Source organism: Mastomys coucha, unplaced genomic scaffold, assembly GCF_008632895.1.
Source record: "Mastomys coucha isolate ucsf_1 unplaced genomic scaffold, UCSF_Mcou_1 pScaffold21, whole genome shotgun sequence".
Taxonomy (NCBI): domain Eukaryota; kingdom Metazoa; phylum Chordata; class Mammalia; order Rodentia; family Muridae; genus Mastomys; species Mastomys coucha.
In genome coordinates this window covers 98,216,503-98,234,444 of record NW_022196904.1, presented here as the reverse complement: position 1 = coordinate 98,234,444, position 17,942 = coordinate 98,216,503, and the positions used below count along the sequence as shown (strand labels likewise).

General features: G+C 47.7%; 1 protein-coding gene across 6 annotated transcripts in view; it reads left to right on the top strand.

Annotated features, from left to right (window-relative positions):
• Positions 1–17,942, top strand: part of Trim66 (tripartite motif containing 66) — a 64,373-nt gene that overhangs the window by 24,423 nt on the left and 22,008 nt on the right. For 5 of the 6 annotated variants that reach the window (XM_031387799.1, XM_031387798.1, XM_031387801.1 and 2 more), the window contains 8 exons: positions 7,103–7,206; positions 8,560–8,707; positions 9,569–9,701; positions 10,186–10,302; positions 11,332–11,446; positions 11,941–12,087; positions 15,240–15,357; positions 16,755–17,641. In XM_031387799.1, the coding sequence (XP_031243659.1) occupies positions 7,103–7,206; positions 8,560–8,707; positions 9,569–9,701; positions 10,186–10,302; positions 11,332–11,446; positions 11,941–12,087; positions 15,240–15,357; positions 16,755–17,641 (1,769 nt within the window). Of the gene's footprint in view, positions 1–304; positions 489–7,102; positions 7,207–8,559; positions 8,708–9,568; positions 9,702–10,185; positions 10,303–11,331; positions 11,447–11,940; positions 12,088–15,239; positions 15,358–16,754; positions 17,642–17,942 lie in introns of those variants that run through there. The other variant, XM_031387802.1, reaches the window with a different exon arrangement.

The window sequence follows — 17,942 nt, the reverse complement described above, 5'->3', positions numbered from 1 at the left end:
GGGCGGCAGAGCTAGTTCCTGAAAGTTGAAAAATCTCGTTTTCTTCCCTCTGAGCTTCTATTCAGAGGCACCCAGAGGATTAGAAAGGAGATGCAGCTAGGAAGAGAGGCGCCTCTTTGAGGTCTCCCTCTCGCTGCTCAGTTTGGGAAAATTGCTGCAGAGACTTGGAGATAAACAGGAACAGGAGGAGTCAACCTCGCTCTTTCTTGCAGGAGCATCTCAGGTGAGCTAGAGAAACGCAGCAGCCTTGGCTGAGGATGCATCACAACAAGGAGAGAGAGGCTTCAGCCTGCTCCCTAAACCCCACCCAAAACCCAGCTCCCTGAGCCTTAGGCCCTGTGGCTCAGCTGGCTTGCTGCACGCGGGGTGGGTGCTCCTGGGACTCCTGGGGAGCACCATCCTCCAGGACTGGTGGTGGTCTCACCTGTCGCTCCTCCTCTGACTTCTCTCCCTGGTGTTGCTCTAATTACAGAGCAACAGGGTGACAGGTAAGCCTGGTGGCCGCCAGGGGCGAAATCGGCAGTGAACCTAGGTGTGTCTCGGATCAAAATCTGTCTTTCTAACAGGTACTGACATCTGAAGAGTGGGTGCACTGTGTTTGTTGGAGGCAATGCTGCTCTGAGCCATGGGGCCGTGGAAGGCTTCAAGGGCTTCCAAGGGGGCCTTCCTTGGTGCTCAGCATCCTGAGACTGCTGGAGGTGGGAGGGGACAAATGATTAGTGAAGCTGGCCAGCCTGCCTGAGCTTGGAGTGCTTTATTTCCTGACTTGATGCCTGGCAGAGGCATAGTGGGGCAGCATGTCTTACCTGTGGCTACAGAGGCTATTCAGAGCTGCTCCGTGGTTTGAGGTTTCACAAGGGCAGTGGAGTTTTGAAACTGTGTGTCCCTGTTTCTCTTGAGGCCTTTATGTCATCTTCCATGTGATTGGCAATTGGGGACAGAGCCGGTCTATCCAGCTTTGGACACTGGCAGAGGCACTTCAGGCTGCCTCAGTGGATCCCACTGCTAGGCCTGAGAGGTCTGGGGCTCTGGTGGCAGTTTCATGGGAGCCCTGGAGAAGAGATGAAGAGTAAAAGGCTTCACAAGCCATGCAGGTTGCTAAGCGCTGCGCTCAAGCTGGGCTCAAGGTGGCCATGCTCATCTGGTGGCCTGAGCTGACCCATGCCTGGTTTCTGGGATGTCTCTCCTGTTCTCATCTGATGCCAAGGTTACCTTGATCCTGTTGTTTGTGCTGATGGACAGTTACCCACACTAGGCCTCTGTCCTTTTTCTGGGCTCAGCACATACTCTAGCCCCAGTAGCATGCCTGACTACATCTTGGTCTTTTAGTTGAGTTGTGAGTCAGAGGAGGTAAAATGTAGCTTCCAATCCAGTGCCAACCATAGGGTTCCTGGGTACCAGGACTTCCTTCTGTGTGTTGGGAATCTATCTATCCATTTGTCTGTCAGAGGGGAAACCCACCATAGCTACATCCAGAGATTTTTGGACTTTGTGCCTTTCTCAGCTTCATGATAGAGGGGACAGAGTTCTCAGAGGGAGACCACAGTCCAGGGTGTTGGTCCTCAACGAGATATGCATTGTAACCACCTGAAGAGTTAGTTTTGAATGTTGCTGCCTAGACCTCCTGAAACTCTTGATGTTCTACTCACAAGCCATGTGTAGCCCATAGCAGGATAGTTAAAAGTCCCCCTTATAGTTTGGATTTGTAGCAAAGAAATGCACCTGTGTTTACAGTTGTTTTCTTTAGGCCCAAAAGCTTCATACCATTTGCTTTCCCTCAAATATTGTATTTCTTGAGACCTTAAGCACAGCTGGAGAAATTCAGACTCCAGAGCTGGGTATAGGCTATTGGTATAGTTGGATTATCACTGGGGTCTGATTGTTATTATCAACTATTTTGTATATGGTGAAACTAGTTAATTAAAATAAAAATATATCATTTGTTTATCATTGAATTAGGAAAGAATATAGTATAATGAAAGGGACATGGTTTTATTTGTGTGTGTGGGTGCCACACACACACACACACACACACACACACACACACGAAGGTCAGAAAACACTTTGTATGGCAGCCCTCATTTTCCAGCTTGTGTGAGGTAGGGTGTTGCTGTTGTCTGTGGCTGTGCCGTATAGTGCAGACTAGCTGTTCTGTAGGATGCTATTGTCTTCACCTTCCACCTGCCTGCTGAGGTTACAGATGCCTGACAACATACCCAGAGTTCTGTAAGTTCTGGGAATGTGAACTAGGTCCTCATGTTTGCCTGACAAGTGCCACTCAGCCATCTCCCTGGCCTTGAGGACAGTTTTAAAGGCAAATGGACTCGAGTTTCCACTCACCACAGACTTGTATAATTTAACTTCTTGGAGCTTTCATCTCCCCAGTAAAATGGAGACATGACCTATTCCTAAGAGTTGATTTGATGATTGAATGAGATATCGAGTGTGGTGACTGGGCAAAGAGTAGTACTAAGCAGATGCCAATTTGGATCATACCTCCTAGGGACGAGAAACATATTTATTTAGCTTTGAGACAGCCTATCCTGAAACTTGCTATGTGGTCTCAAACCACATATTAAGCTTGTGGCTTAATGTGGTCTCGAACTTGAGATTCCCCTGCCTTAGTCTCCCAAGTGCTACAGTTATAGACTCACATCATGGCCCCAAATCTCTTACCAGACTGAGTGAATGACTGGCTTTCAGAGCTGTCCTTCCAGGCCACTAGCTCCACAGGGAGACCTCAGGTACCTTTTTGTTTCTGGAGATAGAAGCCCCACCTTCTTGTGTCATGGTTCCCTGTTTCAAGATTAATGTTTCTGGTTGTGAAATAAATAGCTAAGCCTGTGAACTGAATAATTCAAACAGAAATACACAGTAAAAATAGGTGGGTTTGGTGATGCACACCTGAAATCCCAGCACTCAGGGGGCAGTGGCAGGAGAATTGATGACAAGTTCAAGGCCAGCCTCCTCTACACAGAGCAATCAGGCAGGCTGAGGCTACATAGTAAGGCCCGCGTCTTTAAAAGCTCCATATCCCTCATGCAGTTCAGTTGGTAGAGTATTTCCATACAATGTGCGATGCCCTGGATTTAATCTTGTTAGCACTGCATACATCAGGTATGGTATCATACACCTGTAGTTTCAGGATCACTCTTGGCTCCAATTTGAGTTGAAGACCAGCCGGGGCTACATGAGACCATTTTCTCTAAACAAACAAACAAACAAACAAATATAGGGAGGGGGGGAGAAGAAGTCCTTCTCTTCAATATAAACACTATAAGTAAATAGCATTTTACATATGATACAATTTAAATATGTAAATAGTGGGTCTTATGAACAGTGTATCTATCCTCCGGCCCTGCTAGTTAGCAACTCCACCTCAGAGGGCTGATTCCCTTCGTCCAGCCTCCCCTTAGCCACAACCTGCCATTCAACTCCCTGGTTTTTGTCTTGTTTGTTTGACACAGTTTCTTACTGTGTAGCCGAGGCTAGAATCAAACTGGCAATCCATTCTGCCTTGATCGTTCAAGTGCAAGGATTGCAGGTGTGCGCCACGGTGCCTGGCCCACCTGACTTTCTGACAAGGATGATAGATCATCTGGTTGCCATTTGGCTGACTGTCCTCTCTTGTCCTGCCTAGGGGAGTTTTCCTGACTCTCTATGGCTAAGGACACATGGGAAGGGTTGCGTAATCTCCTGCTGTACCTAGTCTCCTCCCTTTACCAACTTAGTAACAGAGGAAGGGATGACCACTCATGCTGGCAGTCAGATAATAGCAGCAGAGCCTTGTCTATACACTGCGTGACAGTCATCTCAGGGTGGCTTTCTCCCACCACTCAGAAACGTCCAGGTGGTTTCTTCTTCTAAATGTGCATAGAGTACACATGGAACACACCACCAAAAGAAATCCAACTATTCATCTTGTGAAAACCACAAACCATCCTTTCAGGCCAAATGTGGATTATTTTTTGTGTGCAGACATAGGACCAGGTAGTTAAAATGCACTGTGATGCTTATTATACTGGAGTCACTAATTAACTGCTCCTAGGGGACATCAGCCCCAAAGTAGGACATTTGAGCAGGTTTGAAAGGATACATAGGAGTCTGTCTGAAGAAGACAGAAGCAAGAACGAGTATTTCTAGAAGAAACAGCATTTTCCCAGACAGAGCCATGCAAAAGTTTGGCTGCTCCAGAGATAGCAGAGGGCCTTGGCATGCCAAAGACTCACAGCATTTCGCAGATGAAGCTAGAGATGAGGCTGGAGGGAGGTAAGGCCAGATTGAAAATAAATACCAAACAAAGGTTTTGTCTTTAAGGCCAAGGAAAGCAGATGATGTGCCATGAGGCCTTATTTGAATTATCTGGTTCATCCTTTGCCACTCTGCTAGGTTACTGCTTCTAATGTTTGAGGACTTGGGACCAGGAGTTGGGAGTCTTGTGAAAGTTAACTTTCAACACTCAGAGTAGATTTCTATTCTGAAGGATACGCCTTCAGATGGGAGATACAGTCACCTGACAGCAGATGATGCCACCTGTGGAGAGTATTGACCAACAGGAAAGTATCCAGGGGATTCAGATGTAATTCTGCCATTCAAATCTTACTGTTCTGTGATTTTTGTGGATTTTCTACATGGTAATATGAGTCTTTTTTTTCTGTAAAATAAGCCACTCCAAAAACTTGGTAGTTAAACCACATTTCTTTGGTGTGTGACTCTCCAGGTTGGTGATCTGGATTGGAATTCTCTGGGTAGTCTGGGCTGAGCTTGGCCCATCTTGACTGTGCTTTTATGCCTTTATTAGATTGGTGGAGCACTTGGTCTGGCTGGTTTAGGGTGGCCTTACAGGGAATGCTTGAGACAACCACAGCCTCTTCCTCAAGGCCTGATGTCTTTCAGCAATCTGAGGCCCAGGTTCAGCTTTCCACAGAGCAGCTGGAGAGTTCTAGGAGCAAGAGCAGAACTGCACAGGCCCCTGAGGTCTAGTCAGAGATTTAATGGGTGGAGATAGAGTCCTCTCTCTTTTCTCTCTCCTTGGTGTGTGTGTGTGTGTGTGTGTGTGTGTGTGTGTGTGTGTGTGAGTGTGTGTACATGTGTGCAGTGTTCATGTATGTGTGGGTGGTATGCACATATGAAGATCACAGGTCAAGGTGAAGTGGCTACCTCAGTTCCCCTCTATCTTATGAACTGAGTGAGACACGATTTCTCACTGAACCTGAAGCTAATCCAATTTGGTTAGGCTAGCTGGCCAGAGAGCTCCAGGAACTTGCTTGTCTCTCCCCCCGTTTCTCCTCACTGAGCCATCTTTTCCATCCCCAAGAGTCCATTTTGATGATAGGATCACAAGAGAGGCCAGGCACAGCGGTAAACGCCTTCGCCTTCAATCCCAGTACTGGAGATACAGAGGCAGGTGGACCTCTGTTGAGTTTGAGGCCTACCTTGGCTGCATAGACAGTTCTAGGCCAGCCAGGACTACATAATGAAAGTGTATCTTTAAAAAACAGAAGGAATCATAAGGAATTTTTTCCCAGAGAGGAAGAGTTTGTGACAGTTTCTCAGTGTGTCCCCTTCTTTATCTGCTTTTCATCATACCTTGGAGAGGATATGAGAGATAGTCTGAATTCAAAGCTAGCATTTAAGGAGAACTATGTTTTCTCAAATATTATTTAATTTAATTCTCATAGTAACGTGTGTGTGTGTGTGTGTGTGTGTGTGTGAGAGAGAGAGAGAGAGAGAGAGAGAGGGACAGAGAGTGAGAGAGAGAGAAAGAGAGGGAGAGAGAAAGAGAGAGAGAGAATATACATGTGCTATAGCACACATGTAGAGGTCAGAGGACAACCTGAAAGAGTTGGTTCTCTCCTTTCAACTGTGGGTTCAGAGGTTAGTGCAAAGGTTGTCGGGCTTGGTAGCAAGCACCTTTAGCCACTGAGCTATCTCACAGCCTGTCTTTTTCCCACAGGGTCTTGCTCTGTAGCCCTCACTGCCCTTGAACGAGTGTTATCTTGTGCCTCAGATTTCTTAAGTGCCGGAGAGAATAGCTGTGCGCCACAGTTCCTGTCTATCAGAGGGACTCTCGTTTTTCTTTTTTCTTTTACATATAATGAAATAGGAATGGGTGAGTCAGTTGAGATGAAGCACCTTGCCCAAGGTCACTGGGTGGCAAACGTGGTATTTGGGCTTACATTTTTCTGGGTGCATTGTAGAGCACTAGCCTCAGTAGCATCCATTACTATGTTGTTGGGATGAGGCAGAGAAGATGGTGAGAGTGTTTCTACAAGCCCTGTACCACCAGTTCCTTCTTACATCAGCCTCATCTATGAACACAGATACCTTGGGCTTTTCAAGAGACCCATTCCCACAGCTTTGTTTGTTTTTAGAATGGGTCTGAAGAGTCATGGTGGCCTCCAGGGTGGCAGTCTCCTGGTGCTTGTGTAATTTAGATGCATACCACACTAAGGAATGTGTTGGAAACTGTTGTATTCCTTTGGGAGAGGGAGTGAGTCAGGCTGTTCACAGGTGATGCATGCAGTGCACCTACTTGGTCTAGGACTGTAGGTGGAGACAGTCCAGCAACGAGCCCCAGGAGCAGACTTATTGGTAGACCAAGAGATAAGAACCTCCCGTGTGAGCAGGCATAGCAGGTGGACGTGGTTCTTCCTCTTGCTAGAGAACTCCCGGAAGCTCTAGCTTTGAGATCTCTGAAGTAATCTGGGTAACATGGTAACCTTAAGGACTGCTGCTGTCCTCTGGGCTATACTAACCCTTCCAAGCCCAGGAACTGGGACCTCGGGCTGTAAAATGAGAAACTGGAGCATCAGGAGACATCTGATTATAAAAAGCAGAGAGGCCTGAGCTTGCAATAGCCTGGCTCCTACAGAGGAGCGGGAGATAGATTAGGATGGGAAGAGACTAGACCAGTGTGGTCTTGAGGGCAGGCCTCTGATGGGATGGTCATGTTCATGGTAACTGCAGGTTACTGAGCAGGGATCACTTTGGCACAGGGGTGTTGCCCATATCTGGGTGCTGGGTATTAGAAAGCCCCTGTCTAGGCTTTATCATAATCTGCTCTATTGCCTTGACTCCATTGTCTGTCTTTCTCCACTAGAGCTCATCTCCTGTCCTGGATGTCAGCGTGTCTATCTTACCAGAGATGTAACTGAACATATTTTTCTTCAGTCCTTTTCTCCTGTGAAGCCCACTATGGCCAGGGTAAGTCAGGACAAGGGCATTTGCAGGCAATGGCTTATAGAAATTGATGACACCCCTGTCGATAGGTCTAGCCTCTCTCACTGTCTTGTGACTCCACCACCAGCTTTTCTTATCCATCTATCAATCCATCCATTCATCCATCCACTCACCAAGAAACAAAAAATGTTCGAATTGGGAGAAGGAGAGTAATTTTCTCATAGGTGAAATTGTATGCCTTGAGTGGAAAGTGAAGGTATCTTAAGGCACATCAATATATTTCAGTATTTTCTTTTTTTCTATGGCTCTTACTGAAAGCATCAATACTGGACCTTTCTTTTTCTTTATCTTCCCCTAAGTTGAAAATTCACACACCAGTTTAGATGTAACGGGCTCTTAATCTTGTCTGTAACAGCTCAACCTTTCCCCCATGTTTCTGAACTTCACATTACTTATGGACTGAAAGGCTTTCTCTCTCTTCTGGCATATCCTTATCACTACATTTCATGTATTTACTAACTTATTTACTTGTTACTGCATCTAATTCCTACTGACTGTTTTATACTCTGGAGTTTATGGTGCTAAGAAGGTAGATTCCTGCATGCTACTTCTAAGATGTTCATAGGAAGACTCATCACGCTTTCTGGTTTCGTGGCTTATATGAGTTGGGCATGGACTAAGTAGATCGTTGGTCTACATCTGCTTATTTCATAATGATCCCAGCAGACTTAGCATTACATCGCCGATGAAATGACCAAACATTTGGATGAGGTGAGGAGGAGGCGTTAGGTCAGGTAGACTCTAGGTGTGAGGTGCAGCTCTGAAGCTGGCCCTGCATGCTCTCTCGGCTCAGTGTGTCCATCTCCCTCGGTACTCTGACATCTTAGGCTTCCTCTCCTTTGAAGAAGTTGAATGCCCTGCTTTCATTTGAGTTTTTCCTCTGTTGTAATTTCCCCTCATCTACCTCCTTGCCATTCAGCAATCAACATAGCTGTTTCCTATTGGTGAGAGAGTGCCCAGCCACTCTTGGGCCCAGTTCTTGGAAGCCTCCTTCTGCAAAGGTCCTTAGCCCTTGTCATGTGCTTTTGTCCCAGAATTACCCATGTAAAGGGTGTTACCCTGCCCATTCTGTGCATGCCTTGATGGGAGAGCCTTGGTTTATGGTGTTTCCTTAGCTTTAGTAGAGGATAGCCACTGTCTATTCAGTCACAGAGGGTGCTTTTCTTCACAGACCAACCCAGGCAGCCCTCCTGTAGACTCCACTCCTCAGTCCTGATGAAACAGTCCATCAGGACCCTGTCCCCTAGAGCATTTGTTGCATACATCTGCAAGCCCCAGTGGTGAGACGATCACCAATTTTGGACTCTCTGCTTCCAGAACTGCTCTGAGTGCAAGGAGAAGCGGGCGGCACACATCCTCTGCACGTACTGCAACCGCTGGCTGTGCAGCTCCTGCACAGAGGAGCACCGGCATGTCCCAGCCCCGGGGGGCCCACTCTTTGCACGGGCACAGAAGGGATCCTCAGGTACCAGCCCCACTACCCTGCTTCTGAACGGACTCCTCAAGTGCCTAGAGAGTAGCTCTCTGACCTCCTTTCCCAGCCAAGGGAGACGGTGGGCATGGTCTCTGAGTCTTTTGTAAAGGAAGAATGCCTTCCTCAGAGTCAGAGGGGTGACTCACTCCAGCCTTTCACTGTAAGGAGGGAGTGGGGGGAAAGTGTGGGTGAGCTGGTGCTGGGAGCATGGTCTTGAATCATGGAAGCTAGTCTGGCTCCTGCCTTCTACTTCTATTTAGAACGATATGTCCCCCACACAGAGACTTAACAGTCCTGTCCACTCTTGCCCTTTTGTCCATCCTGCATGGTCTGTTTTAAGCAGCAGTCTTTTAGGAAGTCTTTCTTGTCTTGAGGGAGAGACTTTATATTTGTCAGGCCCACAGGAAGCAGGGCTGGCCATGGGAATGAGCCTGAAGCCCAGCAAGGCTGAGCAGCTGCTTTTAGCTCCATCAGCACAGAGTCCTGCTTAGTGAAGAGGCTTAGGTTGGTTTAGGAGGGTTTCCCTTTGTGCAGAGAGCAGGTACAAGTGCTCTCTTCACCTCTGGCAGGTGGTGGGGCACCGGGGCCTGAGAGTGGGAGGTTTCTGGGCAGCTGAGGAAATCTATCTAGGCTAAGCTTGAATTCTTCTCTGTGCCTGAGTGTTACCAGTCCCAGGAGAGACCCCTCCTATTCGCATCTCCTCCCCCAAGGTCTGTGCCTGTGCCATGTCCCTCAAGGGCTGAGGGCTGCTCAAAAAAACCCAAAAAAACAAAACAAACAAACAAACAAAAAACAAAACTTACAGAAAGGTCTGCGTGAACCGAAGCCCACATCTTCTGTCTTCTCTGGCAGGGGTGAATGGTGGCTCCGGGGACTTTGCCTTGTACTGTCCTCTGCATACACACGAGGTGCTCAAGCTCTTCTGCGAGACGTGCGATGTGCTCACCTGCCATAGCTGCCTAATGGTGGAACACAAAGAGCACAGGTGGGGTTCCAGGCTACCTGAGTGGGTTTGGAAGGCTTTGCATTGCTGTTTGTGAGAGCTCTGTCCTGCGAGGTATCAAGACCCTCTCCCTGAAGCGGGGAGGGTATGGTGACATTGGTCTGTAATCCCAGCACTTGGAAGGCTGAGGCAGGATGGGGGTGAGTTCAAGGGATGGTCCAGGCTACATAACGAGTCAGAGAATAACTTGATTATATAGTGAAACTCTGTCTCAAAAAACAAAACCGAACAAAACACAAAACAATCTGCTCAACCCAGCCTGTAGCACTTGGGGTGAGGTGCTTCTCTTCTCTTGTGGGACTTATCTAAAGTCCAAAAAGTCCGATGAACTAAGAGACGTCGGTGCCTTTGGCTCAGTGTGTGATCCTGGTCTCTGAGGCTGAGTGTGCCCCATGGGATTCCTGTGTGCTGGATACTCAAGGGAGGAGCCATCACTCCTCAGCTCTTGCTTTGTCTCCTCTCTTAGATGCAGACACGTTGAAGAAGTTCTACAAAACCAGAGGATGCTTCTGGAAAGTGTGACCACCCAGGTGGCACACAAAAAATCCAGCCTACAGACATCTGCAAAGCAAATCGAGGACAGGTAGCCCAGGCTGGATCTTGCTAGTGCTGAAAATGATCTGCTCTGTCACCTTTGGCAGATAAGCACTTGTACCCCTTTACTTAGAGGTCTCAATGCCAGGGAGGTGTCTGTGAGATTACAGTGACTGGGGCCAGGCTAGTTCAGGACGACCCGAATGAGTATAGGCCAAAATTCTGTGCTTTATGAACCAGCTAGAAATGGGTGACCAAGAACAACAGTACATAGTGCGTATGCTCTGGAGAAGGAGATGCTACTCATTGTGGGATGGCAATACGTTATGATCTATCCATTCTTAATTCCTACGTAAATACGTCTTATACTATCACTGGTACTAGGAAGAGTAGGAATTGGGAACCACTGAGTTGGGAAACATACAGTATTTGGTCGGGTTATTATAATTCTTTCAGTCAAGGCGTCTATTTTACCAATGAAGAGACAGAGGCTCAGAGAGTTAGGTGACTTAACTTGAGCTAACATGGCTAATCAGTTCTAAAGCTAGGACTGTGGCAAACACAAAACCTATAACCTTTATCTTTTAAATATTTTTAATGAGATAATAAATGAAGCCCGTAAAGATGTATAATTTGGTGGTTTCAGCACTTCACAGAAATGTACAATTGAACATTTTCATCACCCCTAAAAGAAACACCAAATATGTTATCACTGCCCTCAGCTCCCTACTATCCTCAGTTCTCAGAGGCTACTAGTCTCTGTACCCCACTCTTGGGCTCTTTCTCTCCTACTTCTTGGAGCATCTTCCTTTTGGGTAATCTGTCATATGAAATCATACACATATATCCTGCAGTACTGTGCTACCTGGTGAGCTCCTGGGTGGGCCTGGCTGTGGACTTGAGGTTTACCCAGAGGAAGCCTAGTTAGATCAAGGGGGATGGGAGGGACACCAAATAGGGCTGAGGAGAGGTCTGCTTTTCTTTGGTGCCTGCTTGGCCCTGATCTAAAGGTACCCCAAGTGCTTGATGTCTCTCAACAAGCAGGAATGGGATCTGTGTGTTCTGTCCATGTTTCCAGGATTTTTGAAGTGAAGCATCAGCACAGGAAGGTGGAAAACCAGATTAAAATGGCCAAGATGGTCCTCATGAATGAGCTGAACAAGCAGGCCAATGGACTCATAGAAGAGCTTGAGGTATGTGTGTGCCCCTGGGACAGGTCAGAAGCCAGAGCTAACATGCAGATATGTGGTCTTTGTAGCAACCTTGATACACACCGCATTTTAAACTTTCTGGTCTAATTCTGGGAGAGTGGCTTGTTAAGGCTGGAAAACCAGTTCAGTCACTCACCGATACAAAGTCTCTCAGGTAGCTGCCATCTTAACTATGCCAGTTTGGAGTCTTAAAACAGAGATTAATTAGCTTGCTTTAGAAGGTTGTATGCAAGAGATGTAGACATTCATTCCTTCATTCCTTCATATTTTTCTATTTGTCACCGTTCCACACTTGTTTGTAAAAGTCTCTCACCATCTCTTCTCCCTTTCTCCATCAGCAAACAGCTCCAGGCTGTCTTCAGAAGTTCTCTTGTCTGATGCCATTAGTGTTCATACTGACACACAGTAGCCACTAGGCTTCCCAAACAGGTCCATGAACAATCCAGACACTCACTCGTCTTTTCTCTGTGCACCAGGGCATTACTAACGAGAGAAAGCGAAAGCTGGAGCAGCAGCTGCAGAGCATCATGGTTCTCAACCGTCAGTTTGAGCACGTGCAGAATTTCATCAATTGGGCTGTCTGCAGCAAAACCAGTGTCCCTTTCCTTTTCAGCAAAGAGCTGGTAAGAGGAGCCCTGTCCCTCCAGTTTGTCTGAAAGCAGAGTAGAATAGTGCTTGCTTCATAAGGGGAGGGGCCATTCTCGGAAGTGTATGGCTTTGGGAGGAAAAAGGAGTAAGATAGTAAGTAGGTCCAGCTATCTGTCATACGCAGCCATGGTTTTGGGTTAGTAAAACAATGCCATTTTCTACCAAGTTCCATAGCACAAGGGACCCAGCTGCAGAAATGATCTCCATTTCTTCCAGATAACCCAGCAAGGAAGGCCTGTAGTTCTCATGAATTCAGATGCTGCCCTGGGCAGTGTGCAGAGATCTCACAGAAGTTTACTAGGTCTAAGTTGAAGAACGAGAAAAAAGCAGGTGTTGAAGATTTAAAGTCTTGGGCTTGGGAGGACGGTGATGCCTTGGAGAAGGAGGAACTGTTTTTTTGTTTGTTTGTTTGTTTGTTTTGTTTTTTGTTTTTTGTTTTGACAGGGTCCTGCTAGGTAGCTTGTGCAGCCCTCAAACTTGAGATCCTCCTGTTTTTTGTTCCCTGAGTGCTGCTCTCCAGGCTGGAGGAGGATGAGTTTTGAGAGGGGGTTGTATTGACTCTAAGGTGCCTGGAAGGTATCTGAAAAGGGATTTGGAAAGAGCTGATGGAGGGGTCTGAAAGTCAGAAGGAGACTGGGGCTGGAGATTAAGATGCTGTGGCAGTTACTGGGACAGTCACCATGGCAGCATCATGGAGGAGAAGAGGAGAGAAAATCTGAAACGAGGGAGTGCCATCGTGTCTATAGATGGGAGAAGGCTGAGGAGCACAGCTAGAGTGTAGAGGGCAGGCAAAGAAGCACAGTGCACAGATGCCAGAAGAGTTCTGACTGAAGTCTGTGCTGGCCATACTCCCAAAGTGAGACGGGATGGACAGGGACGAGTTGCCCAAAAGCTGCAGTCCCAAGTCCCTGGTGATTTCTTTACAAATGTGCATTGGTGTTTTGCCTGCATGTATGTCTGGGTGAGGGTGTTAGATCTTGGAGTTACAGACAGTTGTAAGCTGCCATTGTGGGTGCTGGGAATTGAACCCTGGTCTTTGGAAAGAGCATTCAGTGCTCCTAACTGATGAGCCATCTCTCCAGCCCTACCTGATGATCTTATAAGGAAGTTCCAACAAAGTCAAGTCAGGAGTCAGATGAGGGGCTTGCGAGTGGGAGGTAGGGGTTGAGAGGGAAGGGAAAGGAGACAAGCAACCTGGGAAGAATGCAAAGCTGGGGGAAATTCTTCCTTTTGTAAACCTGGCAAACTCTTGTACTTCTATATGGGAGAGAGGTTGACAGTGAAACAAGTGGATGGAGTGCTTTCTGGGAAAGCTGGTAGTATGTGAGTCTGGTTGGCCTTAGACAAGGGCAGTGCATAGAGTTCAGTGTACAAAGTGGAGGGCTCTGTGTTTTGGAGAATTTGGATTTTTGTCATTTCTGAGACAGGGTCCAGGCAGGCATCAAACTCACTTTGTAGCTCAGGCTGACTTGAACTTTTGATTCTCCTGAATTGTATTATGGGCATACACCACCATGCTGGGTTTATGTGATGCTGGGTATTAGACCTACCATTTCCTGGATGCTGCTAGAAAACTGCTAACTGAGCTACATCTCACTTCCTGGAAGCATTTGCTTTTTGTGGTCTCTTTTTTCCTCTGTGAGCTACAAGGTAGTAGATAATAATAGGGTTAGAGATTGGGTAAAATGGTGTGAATGACCTAGCATGGAAGAGAAAGCTGATGAAGTAAGTACCCAAGAGGGAGTCTGAGGGAACCCTCCAAGGGAGCCCCAAAACTAATGTTCACTTATATGGCTTTAGGATGCCTGGATTGATCTGAAGTTAGCATTGGTAATGGGGAGAGACTTAGAGGACTATTGATATGGGACCTGAAGATAATGGGAAACTGGGAAGATGGTGGACTGTAGGAGTAGCCCTTGCAGAGATCAGTGAGATTGAAGAGCATGTCTCAAGGGAGTAGGAGTGCTCTAGAATCAGGAAGTAGCTTGTAGGCATTTATGACCTCACAGGTAGAACAAGTTCAGGTGATGAATGGGATCTGTATAGGTATAGTGACTGAGCTGAAACAGATGGAAGTTGATTGACGTTAGAGAAGTCAAGAACGATACAAGTAACTTTATATGGACTCAACAGCATTACGGAATATATCTGTATATACAAATTCATATATGTGTGCAATAACAATGATGAAAAAAGAAACTGTGGTGATTGGTGGTGGTGCACACCTTTAACCCAGCACACTTAAAAGGCAGAGGCAGGCTGGTCTCTGTGAGTTTGAGGCCAGCCTGGTCTACAGAGTGAGTTCCAGGACAGCCAGGGCTATTACAGAGAAACCCTGTCTCAAAAACCAGAAAAAACAAAACAAAACAAAGCAAAACAAAAACAAAAAAAGAAGCTGTAAATTTTAAGGAGAGCAGGAGAGGTATATGCAAGGATTCGGAGGGAGGAAAAGAAAGGGAGAGATTTTGTAATTAAAATATAATCTCAGAAACAAAAGAAATCAAGAGTAGGAACCGGAACAGAGCTAATTGTAGAGTATTTGCTTAGAATGTACAAAGCTCTAGGTTTGATACCTAGCACTCCATAAACCAGATGTGGTGATACGTGCAGGAGATGAGACGTTCAAGGTCTCCCTTGGATGCATAATAGATTTGAAGAGGGTCTGGAATATGTGAGACCCTGTCTCAAAAAGAAAATAAACTTTAAGAAGAATCAAAGTCTTAGGAAGTCAAGACGTCGATTGGGCCATATCTAGAAGCAGATGATGGCTGGGTGTGATTGGATACTTGCCAAAGCCCTAAGTAATGGGAGAGTACTGAAGGCCAGTAGGTGAGAGCCATGACAGAGGAAAGTAGGTGACAGTAGGATGAATGGAGCTGCCCAGCTAGTGTAAATCATCTGTGGCCAGGAAGAGATAGGAGTGTAGGGGTTCCAGAGCTTTGGGAAGAGAAAGAGCACTGTCTGGGAAGACTGGAAGGTCCTGGGGACATAGAACTGAGACTATGGAGGATGACTAGAGGCCAGAGGGACATGACCTGGGGCCCTTTAACCTGTCCAAAGCAGAAGAAAGTAGGACTTGTCATGCAGGCACAGATGTCTAAGTCAGCGACCTTGGCTCTGTGGCCAGATTGTGTTTCAGATGCAGCGGTTGCTGGAGACGAGTTGTAACACAGATCCTGGCTCTCCTTGGAGTATCAGATTCACCTGGGAGCCCAACTTCTGGACCAAGCAGCTGGCTTCCCTTGGTGAGCTGTGGCCTTCGGCCTGTCAGCTAAATATAAGCATAGGCAATCTGCTGTGGTTTCTAGGTGGGTCAGCACATGCCTAAGAGAAAGTGCTCTCAGACTGCCATTGATCATGGAGCCAATCAAGCGTTTTCCTCAGTAGAAGTGGGTGTGCGGGGGTGGGTGAGGGGCGGGGGTAGGTAAATAATGGCATCATAGGACTCTGCAGTACCACCTGAGATCTTAGCTTTTCGTTCTGCATGAATGTTACTCCTTTTATCCTGGTGGTTTTATTGCTGGCGGGGGTGGGGGTGGGGGTGGGGCAACACAATGACGCTCCATCTCCTGAATGCTGTATGGCAGTTCAGGTGACCCTGTCTTTGTGCTGACACAGGGCATATGCGTGTGGTACAAACTACACATTCCTCCTTTGGGGTTGACGTGCAAACAGAAGATTAATGGCCTTGTGCATTTTTCTTCTCTGTTGCCATTTCTGTCAATCGGTCTCTAGGCAGAGTATAGATAATATGAAGACGTGCTTGTGTTGACAACCTAATGGCTTCTTAAACTAACCACTGACTGCCACTTTGATTTGGGGCTGAATACTAGATTTGTTTTTGTTTGTTTGTCTGTCCGGACAGGTCTCATGTAGCTTAGGCTGACTGAGGTTGGCATTGAACTTCCAGCTCTCTTGGCTCCACCTCCTCTCTTGAGTGCCAGGGTTACAGGTGTGCACCACCATACCCAGTTTATGGCTCTGGGGATCGGACCCAGGTCTTTGCACATGCTGGGCCAGCACTCCACCAAATGAATTATATCCCCAGCCCTAGACTTAGTTTTTTGTTGCCTTCTCCCATTTGATTCAATTCGACGTTTGCCCTAGGTGAGGCCTGCTGAGCACTGAAGGACCAAAGGTAAATCAGGCAGATCCTGTCTTTTTCTCAGCAAGCCTCATCAAAACAGTGGGATGAAGGAGCGGGAGACAGAGAGGACACTAGTTGTGACGTTCTCATGCAGGCTCAGGACCCCAAGGGCAGTGCTGGTGTCTGCCACCAACCTGGCCTGGGATCTTGTATTTCACTGCCCAACAGTTTCCCAGATGTGTGCCTAGAGGCTCTCTGTGTACCTTTTGGTATTTTCCAATATACTTCCTCCCCAACCCCACGTGGATTCTTTTAGTGAGTCTCCATTGGGCTGTGAGACTAAAGAACGAGTGGATTTCCCAGTGGGGTGGTAAGGCTGATCATTTAGTCATAGCTGACCCAATTCCTCAAATACCTGTGGTCTCCTAAAGCAGGCTCCTGCAAGTATCCCTGGCAGCCTTGTTGACATGGGGTCTTGGGGACCAGGGGGAATAGAAAATAGCAAAGGGGAGCAGTTTGCGTCTTACCTTTGGGAATTCTATTCTCAACCCCCAGGCTGCATAACCACTGAAGGTGGACAGCTGACCCGGGCAGAAGCCACGGCTGCCTCTTATGGGAGTTTACAGGGACAGTCATCCTTTTATCAGAGCCACCAGGCCCCCATGGCTCAGCAGGAGGCGCTCAGCCACCCCTCACACAAGTACCAGTCTCCAGCACTGTGCTCTTCATCCGTCTGCTGCTCCCACTGCTCCCCAGTCTCGCCTTCCCTCAAAGGCCAGGTCCCCCCACCCAGCATCCACCCAGCTCACAGTTTCCGGCAGCCTTCTGAAATGGTGCCCCACCAGCTGGGGTCTCTGCAGTGTTCCACCCTGCTGCCCAGGGAGAAAGAGCTAGCCTGCAGTCCTCATCCACCAAAACTGCTGCAGCCCTGGTTGGAACCACAACCTGCTGCAGAACAGGAGAGTACAGCCCAGCGGCCAGGACAGCAGCTGGTTTCCCAGCCCGTGTGCATTGTCCCTCCACAAGATGTGCAGCCAGGAGCTCATGCCCAGCCTACCATACAGACGCCCTCCATCCAAGTTCAGCTGGGCCACCATCAGAAGCTAAAGCTCAGCCACTTTCAGCAGCAGCCACAGCAGCAGCCCCCACCACCCCCACCTCCACCACCCCCCTTGCCACCATCCCAGCACCTGGCTTCCAGTCAGCACGAGAGCCCTCCTGGGCCTGCCTGTTCCCAGAGTGTGGACATCATGCACCACAAGTTTGAGCTGGAGGAGATGCAGAAGGACTTGGAACTTCTCCTGCAGGCCCAGCAGCCGAGCCTGCAATTGAGTCAGACCAAGTCTCCTCAACATCTTCAGCAAACCATTGTGGGGCAGATCAACTACATCGTGAGGCAGCCAGCGCCTGTGCAGTCCCAGAGCCAGGAGGAGACCCTGCAGGTGAGCTGTCATCCAGGTTCCTTCATCAAAGAGTGGTCTTCAGTCTAGCCCTCAGATCCGAAAGCTACCCTGACACTCTCTGTTCAGCAAAGCTGTGGTGGACATCAGGCATGGTCTCTCTGGAGGTCTGGGCTCAGTATTCTTTACAGTGGCCTGGCTCAGCCCTATCCCCTGGGATGGCATTGGGAATTCTGTCGATAGATAGTAGCTTTAAAAACAAAAAGATAGGGGCGGTGGTGGCACACGCCTTTAATCTCAGCACTTGGGAGGCAGAGGCAGGCAGATTTCTGAGTTTGAGGCC